This window comes from Peromyscus californicus, unplaced genomic scaffold (assembly GCF_007827085.1).
Source record: "Peromyscus californicus insignis strain IS unplaced genomic scaffold, ASM782708v3 Scaffold_8__1_contigs__length_139910024, whole genome shotgun sequence".
Classification (NCBI taxonomy): domain Eukaryota; kingdom Metazoa; phylum Chordata; class Mammalia; order Rodentia; family Cricetidae; genus Peromyscus; species Peromyscus californicus.
Window position 1 is genome coordinate 67,794,229 of NW_026294606.1, and position 22,057 is coordinate 67,816,285.

A 22,057-nucleotide genomic window follows, 5' to 3' on the forward strand; every position below is an offset into this window, starting at 1 on the left:
GTAGGTGTGGTGCTTAGTGAGTGATCCTATAACAGAATTCCACTTTCATTAAAGCAGTACGTAAGCCGGGCGGTGGTGGCGCACGCCTTTAATCCCAGCACTCGGGAGGCAGAGGCAGGCGGATCTCTGTGAGTTCGAGGCCAGCCTGGTCTACAGAGCGAGATCCAGGAAAGGCGCAAAGCTACACAGAGAAACCCTGTCTCGAAAAAAAAAAAAAAAAAAAAAAGCAGTACGTATCTTTTGGACTCAAACCAAGTTTTCGTTTGCAAATAAGAGGTCTTCCCTTTTCAAACCCCAGAGGACTGTGATGGTTGAGGCTGGGCCACAAGCTGATGGCAAAACTTTTGCCATTGTTTCCTCCAGCTTTCTAGAGAAAGGCTTCTAGAACTTTTTCTCTTCTGGCCTCACTGAGATTGTGTCTTAGAAGGTCTCTTTGATTTTCCTTCTAGCAACAGGAGCAAAGCTCTTCGTGAGCCATAACTTTGATCCTTTCTAAGGGGGGAGAGAGAGAGAGAGAGAGAGAGAGAGAGAGAGAGAGAGAGAGAGAGAGAGAGAGAGAGCGAGCTCTGCCTGGAATACAGAGGATTGGGGTGGCGGGGGGGTCAGCTTTGCACCTGCACCTTCAGGAAATGTTTCTGTCCTTTGCAGAGTCCACCGTTTCTGACTTTAGAATTGAGGCTGCATGCTATGGGAGCCTCCACAGCTGCCTCCGGGAGACTTTGAATTTCCCCACACAGGGAATGGCCTCCTACTGGTCACCGCCCAGCACTTGTGGAGCACTCCCCATGCTCAGCTGGGCTGCCTCTCTCTCCCACAGTCCAGGCCTGGCTCCTCACTTCTCCCCACATCCTGCGCTCACTCCTCTCTCTCCTACACGTGTGCCTCTCTCCCCTTCCCCCTGTGCCTGAGCTTACGAAGCAAAGTTGTAACTTTGAATTCCTGTTTTTCTAACCGCCCCCATGTGACAGGATATCTCTCAAGTGGAGGGTTTTCCTAAATTCAGGAGTCCTATAAAAGGGACAGCTTCCCCTGTCCTCCTTTTCAGCTGGGACTAGGCAGAGGGGCAACCCGGAGACCTGGCTGTATTCTTTCTTTTTTCCTCTCCCCTCCCTTCCATCAGTGGAAGACAAGGGTACAGGCTGGGCCATGAGGCTTCCCCTAGTCCTGGCGTTTATCTCGGTCATCCCGCTCACTGTTCAGCTATTGGGTAAGTCTGTTCTGAGGTGGGGGCTTTGCACACCTTTTCGTTTGGAGTTGATGCTTAGAGTCGTGTGCACATCTGGAGGAGGAGTGGAGCACACCATACTTGCGGTTTTACCTGCCCCCTGCCCCCACAACCCCCGGCAGCCAGTGTGGGAGTCAAGCTGGAGACCAGCAATGCTGCTGCCTTCCAGTGTTAGGCATTGTCCAGACTGAAGCCCCCCAGCACCTCTGTCCTGTGGGTATCTCTCAGGTCTTTTTATTTCTGTCTGGTTTGTGCAACGGCTTCTTGTTTTGTGGTTTGTTTGCCCTACTTCTAGTTTTCAGTTGATACCATTGCCATCCCATGCCCTGCAATGCCCTCTGAGCATCTCTGGCAGGAAAAGAAGTTGTTCCCCCTCATCCTTGATACAAAAGAATGAGGAGGGGGAATTGCCCTTGAGGGGGGGACTCTGTGATTCTCACAATCGGCTTTTCCCGTGAACCTTGCCATTCATAATTTTTTTAAAGTTTATTAATTAATTAATTTTACATCTCGATTGCAGCCTCCTCTCCTCTCTCCCCACCTCCTGCCCTCCTAACCCACCTCCTCCATATTTGCTCAGAAAGGGACAGGCCTTCTCAAATCATGCTGAGTGAGGTAACCCAGACCCAGAAAGACAAACAACATAGCATGCACTCATTCATAAGTAGTTATTAACAGTAAAGTAAAGGATAAACATGCCCTAGTCCACAGACATAGAGAGGCTAGGTAACAAGGAAGGCCCTAAGGGGGATGCATGGATCTTCATTCAAAACCTTTATTGCTAGAAAGTCCCTCTTGATCTGTATCCAGAACTGTTCAGACTCTCTCAGAAGTGGATGTGTTTGATGGTAAAGACGGTGGTCGATGTGTCCTTAGGAATGACCAGGGCTTTGGAGCTGCTCAAAGGCATTGCCGAGTTGGCATTTCTCTGGACTGAAGCATCAGAACGAGAGGGCCTGGGAGAATTTTCACTCCCAGGTCTATTTTGAGACTATTTTGGCTTCTTATCGCCCTTCATTTCCACCAGACAACTAATGCCTGCTGGACACAGTGTGTACCCTTGGTCTTAGCCCATGTCCTGCTGTGACAGCTGATGCAGGAAGTTCTCTAGGGAGCTGTTTGATAAAATTTTCCTCAATTTTCTGAGGAATGTTTCCCTCCTTGAGACAGCAGAATGCCTCCCTAATGCCTTTCTCTTTGTGGGCACAGAGACTGGGACAGAGTGTGAGGTCCTGCGGGTCCCTCTGGGCACAGATACTGGGACAGAGTGTGAGGTCCTGCAAAGCTCTTGGAGCACAGATACTGGGACACAGAGAACGAGGTCCTGTAGGTCTTTTTGGGCACAGATACTGGGACAGAGTGTCCCGCAGGTCTCTTTGCAGGCATAGATATGGGAACATGGAGTGTGAGGTCCTGCAGGTCTCTCTAGAGAATAAAAAAAGAAACAAAAAGTAGGGCCACCAGAGTCCCTTCCAGATCCAGATATTTTTGTGTTAAACCAGAGCCTGTGATTTTCAGCCCCTCACTGGGGGCTTCTAGGTATGTATTCTGCTGTAGAGCCATGCCCCCAGCCTCTTTTTACTATTCATTTATTTATTTTAAAAGAGTTTTATTGTACTTATATTTATTGAGCGTGCCATAGAATTCATGTGGAGGTCAGAAGATTCCACTATGTGGGTCCCAGGTATCAAATCCAAGTTGTCAGGCCTGGCAGCAAACACCTTGACCTGTTGAGCCATCCCTGGCCTAGGAGCCTGCTAGGCTTCTTTTATTTTCTTGTGGTCCCTATAGCCCAAGTCCGGAAGGGTAAAATCAGAACACTCGCTTAGTTGGCAGCTAATTAAAGGACACCTGAGTTCTCAGGACCCCCTTTCCTAGTTTCCCATCAACTCACAGGACCCATAGGATGATCTCCTTGCCACCTGATAACACAGAACTTTTTCTTCACCCCCCAAGGGAGCACCCACCCCACCCCAGTACTACGTTATCCATCTGTGTCTGGATGCCACTGATGGACTCCCTATGCCTTGGGAGTCTAGGGAGGTTAATAGAGGGCCCCCCTTGTCCTCCTTGCTCTGCTGGCTTGCCTGCTGCCTCTCAAGCATTATTGCCAGTGTTTGTATGTGGGGAGTCCTGATCAGAGTGGAGACATTGTGAGAGCTGTTGGAAACTGAATTTGGACTAAGCAGAGAAGTGTAATTTGGTAGGTTTGGCTCATGGACAATGGTGTGCTGGTAAACTGAAGAACTTGTTTGTAAGCAAAAACAAACATAGAACACTAACTGATAATCCCACCATGGTTCATTTCCAACTACCACCCTGAGGCCATCGAAGCAGAAGTAGGAAGAGAAAAGCAAGCAACAGATTCTAGCTGGCTGGTGCCACAAGGCAACAGGGCAACTTCCCAGATCTCAGGACACAGCAAAGCGGAGTGTCACATGATGGGAAGCCCAAACTATAAAAATGGGAGGAAGTCATGGTATGAGAGAAAAGCCTTAGGATCATGAGTCATTCATTAGCACAAGTGCTACCTTGGAAACGATGCATTCTGATGATGGCGATAGGCGTGGGCAGTCAAATGCCTAGAAGGCCACTGTTTGGCAGGTAGAAGTCAACCCAGGATGTCATTCACTTCCAACTCTTGCTCTTCCAGCCCCCTTGATTTCTTGCCATCATATAAAGCCAAGTGAACGAGTTAGATCATCCCTGCTGGAACATATGGGGAGCGCAACGTAGATGGGAAGCGGCTCAGTTGTGATTCTGACACTGACGTCATGCAGGAGCATTTGCTCTCATGTGTAACCTGTTTCACTGTCTTCATCTAAGGCCAGGAAAAGAATTACTCTAATTGTCATGTTGTGATTGCAGTATCCACTCTCACAGTCGTCCTTGAAAACTTTGATTTCACTTTAAATACATCCTTATGACATGGATGCTTAAGCTTATTTATTTACTTGAGTTCAGTTTGGTGAAAACATTCTCCAGGTTTCTATTCGTTTGCTACTGTGATCTTTTCCACAGATTCCTCAAACCTCCTGTTTGAGAGCCCATTTTCTCTTATCCTTGGAATAGATACCTAGGTTAGATTGATATTAGCTAAGCATAATTTTTTATTACGTTTTAATTTATTATGTCTGTCGTGTGTGGACCTGGTCTTGCCATGGCATTTATGTGAAGGTCAGAAGACAACTTTCAGGATTTGGTTCATTCCTATCACCCTGGGGTCCTGGTGATCAAACTTAGGCTTGGTAGATCAGGCTTGGTAGAAAGTGTTTTCACCCACTGAGCTATCTGGTCAGTCCCATAACTTTAAATTTTAATCTATAGGTATTAAATACATAGACACAAACATAATATTATTGATAGCACCATATATAACATTTTGTATATAGTTATATATAACTATATGTATAATACGCATAGTTTAATTATATATAGTTTAACTATATATATAGTTTGTATAGTTATAGATATAAAACTATATAAAACATAATACACACACACATACACACACACACATGCACACAACTAATGGAGCTAAAACACAGCACAGAGCTGGAGGCCATAGTTTCACATAGGGCAGAAAGGAAAGTGACAGCATGTTTTACTACCTGGAAAACAGCCAGGCTTTGAAGAGTAAGTGGGTTTTAGAGGTCAGTGAGCCAGTCACACTCAGCTCCTGAGTATGGTTTCTGGCATTGAGGCTGAGAGGGGACATCAGTGACTAGCTGGCCTGTTTTAATCAGGAAAGACATGTGGGATTCAAAACAACAGTACATTAAAAGGTGGTCTTAGATATTCGGATTTGCATCAACTTTTTTTCTTTTCAAGAGGGGAGAAGGGAATCAATATTTACTAAGTTTTCTTTAGGAAGAAAGGCATTGTGAGTGCTTTACCTTGCAGCCTGTCAGTGAGAGATTCTCAGTGATGCCCTCAGAGAATATTAACCCCAGTTTATAGATGAGGATGTTGAGGCTGAAATGATGAGTTTGACACAGGAAGTCACAGACCCTCCAACACACCCCTTGTGGACCACGTGACTTCTTCAAACTTTCACTGTCCTTTGGTTCACTGTCTTTTTGCTTAGCTGCTTCATCATCTCTTTTGTTTGTTTGTTTGTTTCCGGTTTCATGCTGTGCTGAACTGCCTTACACCCAGAACAAGCCTGTTTTCTCCACACTCCTGATGAGGATAAGGAACATGTATAGAGTCATTTCTGCATCAGTGACTGTTCTAGGCACTTTAGACGGTCTCATTTAATTCTTGCAGACACAGTAGGTACTATATGGTTCACTGTTGATTTGATAGTTTGAAAGCGCAGAAAACTAAGAAACTTAGCAAAGTCACAAAGCTGGTGAGCAGTGGACTCTCATTTTCTGCTAGCAAGTGCTAAAGCTCTGATTATGTCCTGAGTGGTGGATACCCAAGATGAGTCTGTCGGTATGACTATATGTACAAAAAATAAAACAAAACAAAACAGTATGCAGAGCCAATTTCATACCTGCTGGTGTTTGTTGTTCCTAAGCTGGGGAAGAGGCAGCTGTTGGGAAGCTGATGGGTTAGGAGACGGTGGAGTCTGAAGGGATGGCTTCAGGACACAGATGGAACAAGGGATCATCGGGCAGTGGAGAAGGCCTCCTTCCTGCAAGATGGGACTAAGTAACAGGGAAGGTGTAGAACTTACACTTTTAGGGAAACAAGAAGGGTATTGGAAAATTTCATGCCTCCTTTTTTTTTTCCTTTGAGCTCAGAATCGATTTTGTTAATTTATGCCTCTCCAAGTGACCACGGGGAGTGACATAAATTAGTAATCTCTCTGACTTGCTAGTGAATGAACAAAGGATCAAAGTGAAAAATAAGATAACTCATTTTCCTTCACCCTTTCGTCCAACATTGTTCAGCCTCAATCATTGCCCTCTCCCCCCTTCCAGCATAGCCTTTTGTGTGTTTGAGGTGCATGGCATGGTGAGCATTTCCCACTTGGTTCTAGGGTTGGGGAGGTGGTTGGTATTGTTTAAACTTCATTTACTGGGGTTAACAGACACATGGTCTATCTTTTGTCTGGAGTCTTGCAGAAGATGACATTGGATAGCTGTAGTTTTATTGGGAAGCCGTCTCAGGAAACACTGCCTGGACAAATCGGGAAGTGAGATGGGAAGGAAAAATGTGTAATTATGCCCGTGATCACTGTGAGGAACTCAGATTTGCAGTGGAGACCTGGGTGGCACTGTAACAGGATCCCCACTGTCCTCCAGAATCCACAGCAACGGGGTGTCTATGCCTTTCCACAAGTCAGGGGATACACTCCTTACAGGGGATGTGAATTCTCTGAGCCACCAAATCTGCCCTGTGTGCAGACTCTTGTCATAAAATGTCCCAGGCAGAGAGATCCTCTTGACATTTTGGGACTTGTGCCACTGTGTAGAACACTGCAGAAGCTGAGAAATAAAGGATGATTCAGACAATAACTATTACAGAGTTCTTTTCTATCCTTTCTAATTCAGCTCCTCTGTCTTCCAGAAGTTATTTTCCTATGTGTTTTAGTGTCAGTATTTTACTCGACAGTATAGAAAATCTAAAAGTGTATTAGGGGAGTATAGTGTATTATATTTCTATCCCCGAATACTCCCCCTTTAGGACTGCATTTCTTTGCTGGTAGATTTTGACATTAATTACTTTGTTTCATGTTACAGAATAATTTTAAAACATGCCTAGAAGAAAACTCACACCTTGTTGGATACTTAGTCTTCTGCTATGCATGTGCTTGCCCTGGAATTTAGGTTGAGGTCAGAGGACAACTTGTGGGAATCATTTCTTTCCTTATGTCACATGGGTCCCAGGGATCGAACTCAGGTAGTCAGGCTTGGATACAGACAACTTTACCCACTTCACTCACCCCTAGGCCCCTCTTAAGTTATTATTATTGTTGTTATTTTATCTGAGATATTGTTATTGAAACTTATCACCTGCTTTCCAAAATATATTTTTACATTTATTCATCTTTGGTCCTTGAAATAACCACAGCAGCATGTGTCCTTGGTGTGGGAAAGAAATGAATATTTTTGAACTCTTCATATTGTCACCAGTACAACACTCAGCACAGAAGATGTTTGCCAAGTACTCATGGTAAAGCAGGTATGAGATGAGAAAGATAAAGATGAATGGAGAACCTTGTAATAATTATGTTTCTAGTCTATAAGTATTAAAGAAAAATCTTAAGATATCCTGGTCTATAGTGAGACTGCAGAGAAATGACCGCAGCTGTCTGTCTGTCCCTATGTGGTCAGCTTTGTGGCATTTCTTGTATGGACAAGAATAAGAATGTTTACAAATGCATTCCACGGGTACTCTTAGAAATGGCAGTGATGCCCCAAGCTGACTTTTGGTCAAGGTCTTAAACGTCTTCTGGGAGGAAGATGTACGACTTTCTAAACCAGAGGCATTGGACAGAGACAATGGTGAAAGAGAAACTGTGTGCGGACCATTGGGAGGATGAAGCCTGTGTCTCTGCCAGCACGGCGTGATAACGTTGCATTTCCTGGCATTGTCCAAGAGCAGCGACATCACATTTGCTCTGCTCCAACGGCAAAGGAGAAGCACAGGAAGCAAGCACAGAAAAGTGTGTATTTTAGTAGCAACTCAGCCAGCACCCTTCTCAGGAATCCAAACGCTTATAGATGTGTCTGGGGGAAGGTAAGTTTGCAGGGAAGAATACTCATTTAAAATAGTCCCGTAATCATGAACCCACTGTTGAATAAATAACTTGTGTGAGTAAAAGCACTCAAGTTACAGGAGTCATTCATTCAACTAAGATTTATTGAAAAATTATTTATGCTTTATGAAGAAAGATGATAGTATTGAACCAGAGGGGCCAGGTCCTTCTCATGGAATTTATATTATAGCAAAACCAGACACAATGAGAATAAGTAAACAAGATTGGGTGGCACGTGCCTGTTATCTCAGTACTCGGAAGACAGAGGCGAGAGGTTCAGGAGTTCGAGACCTGCCTCTGTGCCGTAAAGAATTCAAGGCGAGGCTGTCTCAAAAATCCCCAACCTTCACAAAGCTCACAGATAAAAGGAGAGCATATACTTTAAGATGTTTGTGGGTATCAGAAAAGGGAGGAGTGACATGAGTGAGGGTGGCCAGCTCATGGAGGGACTGACACTTAAGCTGGGACCATGAAGTAGCTAAACTAGCAACCAGCCAGGAGTGTTGAGTAACAGAAAGTCCCAGAGCTGAAGGTGGTAAGTGAGGGTGAGAGCAGAGGCTGAGGGGCCATGGGGTTGAGTGATGAGGAGTGAGAGTGAGCGGTGTCACGATCGGATGGCTCCCTGTCCAGGAAAGACAGATGCTCTCCTCCTGGGTTCAGTGGTTCCAGTCCTGAAGGGATTCTGCAGTTAGAAAACCAACTTTTTCATTAGAAACACATTTTCCTCCCAACCCCTTAAGATAGAAAAGCAACAAAACTACTGTGATAACCAGTGAGTATTCAACCAGAACAATGCATGCAGGGCAATCCAGTGAAGAGATGGCAAGAATACACATAATCCCACTCTTCCATGTGGTTCAGTGGATGCAACAACTGTTATGTGGGGAAGGATTTGCAGTACAGAGACATGTCAGGACCATCTCCTCAAAGGAAACTGGGTCATCAGGAGTTATATGTCTCCACAATTCTATTTCAAAAAGAGTTGAGAGTGGGTCAGTTCGGGCTTTCTCTCACCCATTGCCAGTAGTCTATTGTGGGGGTATCTTTGTGGATTTCTGTGGGCCTCTCTAGCACTTTACTTCTTCCTATTCTCATGTGGTCTTCATTTATCATGGTCTCTTATTTCTTGTTCTCCCTCTCTGTTCTTGATCCAGCTGGGATCTCCCGCTCCCCCAAGCTCTCTTTCCCTCGAACCTTGCCCTTCATTACCCCCACTCATGTTCAAGTTGTTCATGTAGATCTCATCCATTTCTCTGTCATTGGGCGATCCCTGTGTCTTTCTTAGGGTCCTATTTTCTAGGTAGCCTCCCTGGTGATGTGAGTAGCAGTCTGGTCATCTTTGTTTTACATCTAGTATCCTCCTATGAGTGAGTACATACCATGTTTGTCTTTCTTAGTCTGGGTTACCTCACTCAGGATGATTTTTTTTCTAGATCCATCCATTTGCCTGCAAACCTCATGATGCCACTGTTTTTCTCTGCTGAGTAGTATTCCATTGTGTATATGTACCACATTTTATTTATCCATTCTTCAGTTGAAAGGCGCCTAGGTTGTTTCCAGGTTCTGGCTATTACAAACAATGCTGATATGAACATAGCTGAGAAAGTGCTTTTGTGGTATGATTGAGCATTCCTTAGGTATATGCCCAAGAGTGGCATAGCTTGACCTACTGATAGGATGGCCAAACACCCTAATTGTCTTGCTAGAAATCTCATCCAATGACTGAGGGAACCGGATGCAGAGATCCATGGCCAGGCCCCAGGTAGAGCTCCAGGAGTCCAGTTGGCGAGAAAGAGGAGGGTTTGTATGAGCAAGAATTGTTGAGACCAAGATTGGAAAAAGCACAGGAACAAATAACCAAACGAATGGAAACACATAAACTATGAACCAATAGCTGAGGAGCCCCCAACTGGATCAGGCCTTCTGGATAAGTGAGACAGCTGATTAGCTTGAACTGTTTGGGAGGCATCCAGGCAGTGGGACTGGGACCTGTCCTCAGTGCATGAGCTGGCTGTTTGGAACCTGGGGCTTATGCAGGGATACTTAGCTCAGCCTGGGAGGAGGGGACTGGACCTGCCTGAACTGAATCTACCAGGTTGAACTCAATCCCCAGGGGAATCTTTGCCCTGGAGGAGATGGGAATAGGGGGTGGGCTGGGGGGAAGGGGGGAGGGGGGAGGACAAGGGAATCCGTGGCTGATATGTAAAATTAAATTAAATTATAAAATAAAAAAATAAAAAGAAATTAAATTTAAAAAAATCTGAAGTTGAAAAGAAAAAAATTTAAAAAAAAAGAGTTGAGAGTGGAGCAAGACCATGATGGCATGACACAGACTGGTGACAGTAACATTGGAGAGAAGCGAATGGAGGAGGAAATGTATGCTGCGGCTCTTCCTCGTCCACCCCCGCAGACTGCACACAGAATCTGCAGGGGTGGATGAGGGAGCGAGGGAAGGAAGGAGGAAGGGGGGGGGGAGAGAGAGAGCTGGGAACCCAGGGTGACTAGTGGATTTGGTTTGTGAATCCGGGTGCATGATGATGCCTTGAGAAAGAAAAGACTGGATATTGGTTCATGCCCTGGCTGTTTTCTCTTTTTTTCCTCCAAACTTGGCACAGGCTAGAATTATTTGGAAAGAGGAACTTCGATTGAGGAACTGCCTCCCTCAGATGGCCCATAGGCAAGTTAGAAGGGCATTTTCTTGATTAATGATTGCTGTGAGAGGGCCCAGCTCACTGGGGTTGTACTGACCCTGGACATGGGGCCATGGGTTCTATAAAGCAGGCTGAGCAAGCCAAAGGGAGCAAGTCAGGAAGCAGTGTTCTTTCATTCCCTGGATGATGGAGTGTGGCCTAAGAGTTGAAGGCTGAGATCAACCCTTTCCTCACCAAGTTGCTTTTGGTTATGGTGTTTTACGACATCATGGAAACCTAACTAATGCACTTCATGAAAACACTACTGTGACTAGAGTGAAATTAAGATGAACTACAGATGAAAATTAGGCACATAAAAGTAAAGGCCTCTGAAAGGAGGCTGTGCTCCATGTACAGACTTTCCTGTCCTTTACCGTCAGTGAATGGCTGTCTCCTCCTGGTTTGCTTTTTCTTTTAATAAGGGTTTTTAATAAGGCCAGCCAATAATCCAACCAAAATGACTGAAATCTAAAGTGAAAGATAGATGTGTGATTAATGCTGAGATTACACCCAGCCACGCTCTCAAAAGCGGAGGGGCAAGACTAGCTAGGAAAACACAGCGGGAAGAACTAAGTTAAATGGAAGAGTTTCAGACTGCTCAAATTAGAGGAGGTTAACTAGTGTGCGTGGATGATAAATGCTCATAGTGGGTTTTAAAAAGTCTTATTTCATTTTCTCCTGTGTTTTATCATGAGGAAAGCACCCTACTTGTAAAATGTTAACTTTTGTTGAGGAAGAAAGTAACTCACCTTGTCACACTGACTCAGGGACAGCAACAAAGTGAGGTCAGGTGTGGGAAGGAGGTCAACACAGGTGTGGGAACTAGGTCTACACAGGTGACCTAGTCAGGTGTGGCATATGTTGGGGACAGTTGTCAACTCCAGAGAAGCAAGTGGTAACATGTTCTGGATCTATGCTGTGTGGAGCTTAACATATTTATAACATATGGCACATATAACATATTTATGACATAAAGCACCCCAGAAGAGAGTGGCAAGAATTAGGAATATGGGTGAGGAGAGGCAGGTGGTCACGTCCAGTGTGGGCATGACAGAGAGAGGAGCAAGTGTGTCAGGAGACAATGGCCTTTGAGGCCATGATTCATTACAGGCTTTAAGGCAAAGGTCTTAGACTTGACCTCAGAGTGTAGGTAGCGCCAACTGCGCTGGGGAGTTGAGAAGGGGAAACAGAAGTACTCTTTTGAAAACCCTCAGGAAATAGGAAGGGACTCTCCGGATTGTGGTGTTCCTGCTCTCTTTCCCTTCCCCTTCCACCTCCCTCCTTCCACCCCAGAATGCTTTGATTAAGAATAACTGAGATCATTTTTTTTTTCAGATTCTCAGGAACCTACAACCCTACCAACTCATTTGGAAAAAACTATACAAAGAAATTTAGGAAAATGTCACAAGAAGTAGTTAGTGTACATTTCTGTCAAAAAAAATCCATCTTTTATTTTCCCTGTATATTCTTTAAAAGTAAACAGAAAGGAAAGACCTTGACAGGAATTCATAGAGAGGGAAATTTGTGCTTACCAATTGTTTTTCTTGATTTTTTTTTTCCATCAAAGGAAGTCCCTTTAATCAGCCACATAAGATGAGCCAAAGCTATCCGGACTCATTTACTTCAACTACTAATTCCCTCCTCCAGTCTCTCCATCCAGCTTCCAGGAGGGAAATAAGCATCCCAAGACACAGTTACCTCGACCAGTTTCCTTGGAATTATAACTCTTCAGGGAAATGGAAGTCTGGGAACTTTTGTCCTAAAACACTGCCCACATTATGTGAACATCCTTAAGCATCTTTTCTTTCATTTTTTTCTGAACAGACACGAGGCAATTCTTAATATACAATGAAGATCACAAGCGCTGTGTGGATGCTCTAAGTGCCAGCTCAGTTCAGACATCAAGTTGCAACCCAGAAGCCGAATCCCAGAAATTCCGATGGGTGTCGGAATCACAGGTTATGAGTGTCTCTTTCAAATTGTGCTTGGGTGTGTCATCGAAAACCGACTGGGCCTCGGTCACTCTGTATGCCTGCGACTCGAAAAGCGAATTTCAGAAGTGGGAGTGCAAAAACGACACACTCTTTGGACTCAAGGGCACAGAGTTGTATTTTAACTACGGCAACAGACAAGAAAAGAATATCAAGCTTTATAAAGGTTCCGGTTTGTGGAGCAGATGGAAGATCTACGGAACCACAGATGACTTGTGCTCGAGGGGTTATGAAGGTAAGGGCTTAGAGAGCTTCATCTTTTATCTTTTATCATTTTATTATTTATTTTATCATTTTATTATTTTATCTTTTATCATTGTCTCCTTGTTTGACACTGAAGGAAATAAACATGCCCTAGTGTGGTCTGTTCAAAAAACAGTAAGTCATTACTTGGAGCTTTTGAATTATTCTGTTTCTAAACAGACATAATAGTGAATAAGTGTGAGAAAATGTTCCCGGTAACCATTAGTTATTGGTAATTCATAGTAAAAATTACCTTCAATGCCTTTATATTACTTATTTTTAAGCAATGAGTTATAGCTTTCGGGAGTGTTTCATTGTGGCCTTTGACCAGAAGCCTCCTATTCGACACAAGAGATTGTCTCCTTAGCTCTAACTGTAGCTAGAGTTTTCCTGCCTGGTCCACAGTCAGGACAAATCTCTCTCACCCGCCAGTCCCACAGCCGCTCAGACCCGACCAAGGAAACACAGAGACTTATATTGGTTACAAACTGTATGGCCGTGGCAGGCTTCTTACTAACTGTTCTTACAGCTTAAATTAATCCATTTCTATAAATCTATACCTTGCCACATAGCTCATGGCTTACCAGCATCTTCACATGCTATTTCTCATCATGGCAGCTGGCAGTGTCTCTCTGACTCAGCCTTCCACTTCCCAGCTTTAGTCTCCTCTCTTGTCCCGCCTACTCTTCCTGCCTAGCCAATGGCCAATCAGTGTTTTATTTATTGACCAATCAGAGCAACACATTTGACATACAGACCATCCCACAGCATCTAACCACACTTTTCCTTACCTCCAGGGTAAGGTTAAGATCTCTCTGGAGAAATGATCCCAAGAACATTCTTTACTTCAGATTTCCTGGAATGAAACTCTGAGTGTTTCTAATTTATTCTGTCACACTAGGGTATTTAGAGACAATAATTATTCTGGATTATTCAAACTGAAGAACTAACTCATGAATTAGCAGACATATTTAGTCACCTGCCATAGAAAGAGACAGCATGAACAGGGAGGATAATTGCTTTATTTGAAGTGGATTCTTTGAGCTACCAAGGGAGAAATAAAGTCAGAGTCTTTAGTTTCCCCTGTAACACAAATCTTAAAGGGCCTTATTAATAAAAAACATGGGAGCCAGATGAATGGGTGAATGCTGAAAGATCAGAGAAACAGAACAAGCCACAGCTAACCTCACCCTGCCAATTCCTCAGCTGATCTTGTTTCCTCAAACTGGAAGCCTCTGTGTCCTCATCCAGATGGATCCCAGCTGAACTGCTGCTAAAAGCCTAAAAGCTTAACAAACTTAGTTCCTGGTCCTCATGCCTTATATAACTTTCTGCTTCCTGCCATCACTTCCTGAGATTAAAGGTGTGTGTTACCATTCCTGGTGGTTTCCAGTGTGGCATTGAACTCACAGAGATCCGGATGGATCTCTGTCTCCCAAGTGGTAGGATTAAAGGTGTGTGCACCACCATTTTCTGGCCTCTATGTCTATCTAGTGGCTGTTCTGTTCTCTGACACCAGATAAGTTTATTAGGGTGCACAATATATTGGGGCACACAATATCACCACATTCCCCCTGTCTTGGTCAAATTTCATTCACTCAGAATCAGACAGTAAAACAAGACAGTTCAAAAGAGGCTCAAACTTTGTAGGCTGCTCTCTTGAGTCAGATGATGCTGCAACCCCAGGTCACATTTGGATACTTGGCTATTGTGCGACGTTATCTAGAACAACGTCAAGGTCAGAGGAAGAACAGGCCTTTGGGGACAGGGGAAACTTATTCCAAAATGACTTCGTGGCAGGGGCTGCCGAGATGGGCTGTACCTCGCTTATCACAGTGATACAGTACAGGAAGCCAGTTCCTTGTAAAGGGGTTATTTGTCTGCTTTCTGTTTTCTGTCCATCTAAAGAGAAGATAAGAGTAGAAACTGAAGTTGCCCAGGGTCGAATTCAGAAAAGAGTTATTTCTGGGGATTTATTGAACATGATATAAACTTAGAAATTCCAAGAGAGGCAACCCAAGTAACAGCACCTACCAGGGGAAACGCAATAGAAAACTCAAAGGGCAGGACAGGCTTACTCAAACTCGATTGTGTCCAATTCTAAGAAGGGGACAATTGTCAAGTTGAGGGATTCAATTTGAGGATAATAGTGTTAGAGGTCATCTCTTTGAACTTATTTACTTCTTTTTTCACAGTTCTGGGGGTTAAAAGTAAGGCTGCACACATTCTGGGCATGTGCTCTCCTGCTGAGCTCTGTCCTCAGTCGTTTTAGGTTTTGCTTTTTATTTTGAGGTAGGGTCTCACTAGGTTGCCCAGGCCAAAACTTACTTTGCTGCCCAGGTAACATTAAACTTGAAGTCTTCTTGCCTTAGTCTCCTGAGTAGCTGGAATTACAGGTCTATACCACCAGGCCTACCTTATTTTATTTAAAAATACAGTAGTAGGTCCCCATCTTTCTGTTCTGCCATTTGCTTGAGGCAAATGTGCATAGTACTTAGGGTAGTGACCGTCACACTTCAATGAGTTTAAGAAACATCCGATAAACTTGTAAAAATGTGCAGATTGCAAGCTCTGTCCTCCACTCAGATTCTGAATTAGTACATGAGGATGACACAAGAGTCTGAATTATTTTTATGAAGAATTGGGTGATAGTTTTGAAGATGGCCCACCGGTTACCTTTTGCCAACACTTTGATGATCTTTCAATATGTAAAATTATCTTGCTGAATAACCTAGGCCCTCAAAATGATTTTAATTTAGAAACAATTCAAGTGTGTGTGTGTGTGTGTGTGTGTGTGTGTGTGTGTGTGTGTGTGTGTATGTGTATGTGTGCGTGAGAGAGAGACAGAGACAGAGAGAATCCCTGTATGAGTATGAATGCAGTATCTGTCATGAAGACATGTCCTATCCCCTGATCCCAAGGATTTGGAGTTAGAGACAGTTGTGGGCCACCTGACATGAGTTCTGGAATCCTCTACAGGAACACTACCTGCTCTTAACTGCTGAACCATCTTTCCAGCCCCAGACTAACCTTTAAATTCATTTAGTGCTATATAGGCTAGAATTGAAGACACCTCATTGGAAAACTGGTTGATAGTAGAGATTATTTTTAGAAAAATAGTACCAGAATTGTAGACTTGGATGATTTAAAGGGTTATCTGGAAGTCTGAGCTCTAAAAGGAATACTAATTTGATGGCAGTTTTGTGCTTTTTTTTTTTTTTTTTTAGTGAAGTGGGCAGGGTGGAGTTTGGTTCTTTGGACCTCTTCTGTGCCTATTTTTGAATGAACATCTTTTTTGGAAGAGCCCCCTCTGATTGGCATCTATAAATCCAGTAGGAGAATGTGTTCTCTGACTTACTGAAGGGTGCACTGGTGCTGTGGTTCCCATGGACTTTCTTTATGGGAAGGGCCAGGCATCCTTGGCATGGAGAGTTGGCCCAGTTCTTACTGAATCTTGCATGTTCCTTATATGAATGTATGATGTGAAGATTGGCCCTGGGGCTGGAGAGACGGCTCAGTGGTTAAGACACTTGCTGCCAAGCCCACTGACCTGAGTTCAGTTCCTGAAATCCACACAGTGGAAGCAGAGAGCCTACCCCACCAGTTTCCTCTCACTTCCTCATGTGTACCCTGACATAATGCTCTTTACCTTACAAAAAAACAGAACAAGATAAAAAGATTCGACCTATATCTTAGCAGAACTAAAGCTAGAGTAGCATTTTTTTTTTTTCTTTTTCGAGACAGGGTTTCTCTGAGTAGCTTTGTGGTTTTCCTGGAGCTCACTTTGTAGACCAGCCTGGCCTCGAACTCACAGAGATCCACCTGCCTCTGCCTCCCAAATGCCAGGATTAAAGGCGTGCGCCACCACTGCCTGGCTAGAATAGCATTTTGAAGTTATTGATAACTAACTAAAAAGTAATTTTTGATTAATTGAAAACAAATTCAGATTAAATAAGTGTAATGTGTAAAAGGGAAAAAAAAAACAGCAAAGAAGTGGTTGGGAATGATGGTGGCACATGCCTGTAATCTCAGCATGCAGGAAACTGAGACAAGAGGATTAAGTCTGAGGCCACTGTAGGCTAAAAAGTAAGTCTCTGTCTCAAAATAAATAAATTTCATAATTAAAGAAGAAAGGTATGGACAGTAAATACTGTCTAAGGGTTTTGAGTGGCTTCTTTTTAGGACATGGATTAGAGAACTCTGCTGATCCTACCCAACCTCCCCTGACCTCCCCCGCTACACACACACACACACACACACACACACACACACACACACACACAGACACAGTCGCTGTTGAGAGATTACTTAGAGGCTGACTTGCTTAGAAGTAGTGGGAGGGGATCTGAACATCACCTGTGGTTTGACTTCATTGCTTTTTTGTGTGTGTGTGCGCATCACGTGTGTGTGTGTGTGTGTGTGTGTGTGTGTGTGTGTGTGTGTGTGTGTGTTATTCATGTTTATATGTGTGTGGATAAACATGTGGTTGTGGATGTGTGTGCACATGAGTCAGAGATTGATGTTGAATTTTTTCTTCCATCGCTTACCTTATACACTGAGTCAGAATCTCTCACTTGAACCTGGAGCTCACTGATTTGGTGAGTTTAGTTAGCTAGTTTGCTTGGGGGGCGGGAATCTGGCTCCATTTTCACACTTACATGGGTCCCGAGGATCCAAACTCTGACCCCTAATTGTAGCAAGTTTCATAGCTTTAAGGTTGTTTCCAACCTAAAGAGTTACTGAGACTATAATTCTACCCAAGAGGAAGGATAGCATCCGCCTGCCTTGGAGGAAAGGCAGAAGTTAAAGCTGGTGTCCCGAGGGCTTATTGCCATTGCTTCTTCAGTGGAAGGGACATAGTCCATTCCAAAAGGTGGTTGGAAAGGGGTGGTGCTAGGATTGTTCCTAAGTGCACGCTGCAAGTGGTGCCAAGCAAAAGACTGTGTAGAGGCAGCGGGGACGAGGGTCCACAGGGTGGAAGAGTGAGACCGACTTTGACTCCAGGATGCTTTGTGAAGTCGGCATCCAGACATGTGTCACTCTCATTCAAACCCTTTATGTCCCTACAGCCATGTACTCCTTACTGGGCAATGCAAATGGAGCCATCTGTGCCTTTCCGTTCAAGTTTGAAAACAAGTGGTACGCAGACTGCACCAGCGCTGGGCGCTCAGACGGATGGCTCTGGTGTGGAACCACCACTGACTATGACGCTGACAAGCTGTTTGGATTTTGCCCATTGCAATGTAAGTAACTGGTCAAGATTTGCTTGGCACATTCACCATAACAACAAGTACCTCAGCTTTACATAGAACATGGTCCCCCAATTTTTTCATGCTTATTATTCCAGAATATCCCACTCTAACCCTTTACAGATGTCATAGCTCCCCTTCTGGAGCAATGAGTCATTGTGGCTGAAGACCATTGTTTGTGTTTAGATTTGGGGAGGAAGAGCAGACAGCACTCCCATTGTCCCGACATTCCTTGTATGGAATAACCCCCTGATCTTGTACTTTTCTTTGTTTCTTAATTTTTTTCTTCCTTCCTTCCTTCCTTCCTTCCTTCCTTCCTTCCTCCCTCCCTCCCTCCCTCCCTCCCTCCCTCCCTCCCTCCCTCCCTCCCTCTCTCTCTCTCTCTCTCTCTCTCTCTCTCTCTCTCTCTCTCTCTCTCTCTCTCTTTCTTTCTTTCTTTCTCAGTCTCTTTCCTTCCCCATCTGTCTTTCTGCTAAGAGTTGAACCTAACCTTGCACATTCTAAGCAAGCACTCTACCATTGAGCTATACACACTGGTCCTATCAGTTATTTGTTGAGACTTTAGGGCAAATTATACTGTGTATAAATTTGTGTGTGTGTGTGTATATATATATATATATATATATATATATATATACACACACACACAATTATATATACTTAATGATGGAGGTAGGCATCTTCTTCTCCCAAACCCCAAATGCTTAAGCTTTATAAAACATATGTTGAAACCAGAATTTAAATGGCATGGCAAGTGTGTTTGGTAGGAGAGAGACTATAAGGCTGTCATGTTTTGTGTCAGTGTATGCTGGAGCTCCTTGCTGTGAAAAGGATACTGGTGGAGGCCTGTGAAACTCAACGTCAGAAGGGTGGAATTTGATTGAACTGGATATCAAGGGAAGTGAGTGATTTATGCTTCAAAGCCCTTTGAAAATGGAAGTTCAAGTGTTACTAGAACTAGCAAGACCATATCAAGTACCAGAGCTTGAATTCTTGTGGTTGTGTTCATGTTTAAGAATCAGTAAGAAAGTGTGTGACAGGTCTTAGGTGAGGTTAGGGGTGGGGGACAGCTGGAGTCAGGGGGACAGAGCTAGGGCTGAGGAAGGAGGAAGAGGTTGACGTCTTTGTTTTATTTCTGTTTCTCTGAACAGTCTTCCTGCAGTCAGGTGCCCTTTCCTAACTAAGTTACTTGAGGCCAACCTCTCTCACACCCATGGCTGGATTATTGCAGCATGTCTCCTCATATCACCAGGACTGGTTTTCTGCTGCCCCGTAAAGGAAACTGAGCAAGAGAGGAGACTCCAGTGTGGTCCAGAACTGCTATGGAATTTTCTGCGCTGCAACACCATTGTTTCCCCCTAAGATTTTTGTGACCACAAATTCACACATCAGAATTCTTACTATGCCAATATTCTATCTAAGTCAGTAAAACTTGGCAAAATTTCTTAATGTCAAACTAGATCCAGACTTCTGAGAATTTTTCCTACATGACCTTTTGGCTTTATAATTCCCAATCATCTTATGAAAGTAAACTTGAGTTCATACCCTGTATGGCATTGTAATTGTCTCTTTAGCATCTGGTGAGTGTCCATGAAGGTCATAGGTTTTGAGTCCTTAATGATACTATGCTCTGGCTTGTCTGAGGTAGATGCATTTATAACAACACTTGAAGCTCACAGGCTTCAAGTCCACAATGGTACAATTCTCTAGCCTTGATGGAGGTAGATATATTTGCCTCTCTTATATCAACATTTAGAAATTTGATTTCAATTTAAGGTTTATAGCTGTCTAATGTTTTGAATGAGAACTCTTTTTGTCTGAAAAAGTGAAGTTTTTAAAAGAGTCATACCTATTTTTCAACTAGTGAAGAGTTGTCTTCACCTAGTAGGAGTGATATTTTCTAAATCTGTCACCATTTTTCTTAGGGATATGTGCGTCATGGTTCCAACTAGTATCCTCCATTTAAGTGGTATTGATAGAGGACTTGTTGGATGTGTGGTGGATAAAGTGTGGAGAACAAATGGAAAAATCAATAACAAAGACTTTGATGCCCTTGGATATGTGTAGGAATGGAATTTCCATATGTATCCAGTACAATATTTAGTCTTGTTAATTCTGTGTGTTCAAAGCCAAATGACATATTTTTTTAATATAAAACATATATAAAAGGCAAGTGACTGTAGAAAAGTTGTTTCATTTCCATCTGCATAAAATTTTAATTTTGTTTTGTGGTTCATTCAAAGTAGAATTTTATTTTACAATTTTATTATTTTATAATCACCTTAAGCCCAGTAGCGTTGGTACAGGACAAAGAGGTATTGGTTACTGACCTAGTGACATTAGACACATGCTTTCATTGTCCTTTGGGTTGTTTATTGTCATGTTTTCCTTCTATTTAGACACTCATTTTCACGTATCACGAGAACAGGAAAAGGAAGAGACCCCATTCTCCCGATTGTCTGTAGCTTGCTGCCTTGGCTTGCAGCACTGGCTTCCCTGGTTTACTGTGGGAAGCTGAACTCTGGGAGCTGCACAGTCAGCAGACATGTGTGTTTATCGAGAGATAGGTTTTAACTCTTTGATTTAAAATATAAGAGAAACTTTCTTTAAATAAAGAGAAGAGTTACTTCATTTCATGTTGGGGTTGTTACATCCTCTTGACTATTCCCAAATAAGGAAATATCTTTCTTAAATCAACAGTAACATCTTCTGTCTCCATTCTAAGCAAACCCATAATCATAAAGTATTTTTAAAAATGTTTGTCTTCAAATAAAATCCAAATAAATCTCACTGGAAAGTCACATTTACACAAACATTAAATTTTTCAGACATCAGATCATTCTAAGTTTTACACTAGCAATTGAAATTTATTTTTCTGTAAGCATACAGTGATTTTCTAGTTGTTTTAGTGCTGTAGTGTAGCTCAGTAGTTCAGTGCCCACTTACCTTCAGCAGAGGCCTGGGTTCCATCTACAACATTGTCATCAACAACAATGAACTTTGGACATTTCTATGCTATTGCCTGAATCAAGTTCTAATATATTTTTTCCTTCCTCTTTGACATGTCATGTTACAACAAGTGTCAGATCACAGGGTGTGCTATGCATGTGTGACTGGGAGCATTCTGATTGCCACTTCTTCATAACACATGAGTTAGGAATTACGATGCCAGACATGAGATGGTATAGACAATTTAGCAAGCTGAATACTTTCTAGGAAACTTTAAAAATTATATAATCACTTTCCTTTTCCTTATAAATAAATGCAAAGGTTGTGCTGTCTTTCCCAGGGTTGTAAGCAGAACTTTGTGTTATTAAAAAACAAGAAAGGAACATTCTCATAGCATAAAACATAGAAAAACATTTTATTTGCTAGCTTCCAAACATCTTATATGTAAAAGGCTATAAATAATACTTATGTATCGATACTATTAGGCTTTCATAAAGTCCATTAAGTTTATAAAAGATATTTACAATCATATAAAGTAAAGGGCCAATATAAGGTAAAGTGGTCTTTTTTTTTTTAAACCAAGGGTTTCTTCCCTTGGTTAAAACAATTAGCATATCTAATGCTAAGATCTAGATTGAATGCATCCTGGTATGAGAAAACAAAGTTCTGAAAGTCGCTTTACTCTCTACCTGGCAGGCTCAGATGCAACCAGCTTGTCTAAAGGAGTCTGTGAACATTCTTCTTATGCCTTACTTCTTAAAGGACCAAACTAGGCAACAGATCCACTTGCCATGAGAAACCAGGCACTTATTTTCTCTCCCTTACCTATTTCATTCACTGATCCAACACTGGGCTGGTGTCCTGATTTTTCTTCCTTGTGTCTGCTTCATGTCTTTCATTATCCTATCCAAATGTCCCAGCAGGGAAACAGGGAGAAGTTGTGTCTCTTTCTTGCCTTAGGTACATGAAACACTCTAGGTGTGGTTGGCTATGAGACC

General features: G+C 43.0%; 1 protein-coding gene across 1 annotated transcript in view; it reads left to right on the top strand.

Moving 5' to 3' along the window:
- Positions 1-970: 970 nt before the first annotated feature.
- Mrc1 (mannose receptor C-type 1) overlaps positions 971-22,057 on the top strand; it is a 92,116-nt gene continuing 71,029 nt past the window's right edge. The window contains exons 1-3 of the mRNA XM_052728935.1: positions 971-1,207; positions 12,452-12,853; positions 17,931-18,104. Coding sequence (XP_052584895.1) covers positions 1,147-1,207; positions 12,452-12,853; positions 17,931-18,104 — 637 coding nt within the window. The 5' untranslated portion in view covers positions 971-1,146. The remainder of the gene's footprint in view (positions 1,208-12,451; positions 12,854-17,930; positions 18,105-22,057) is intronic.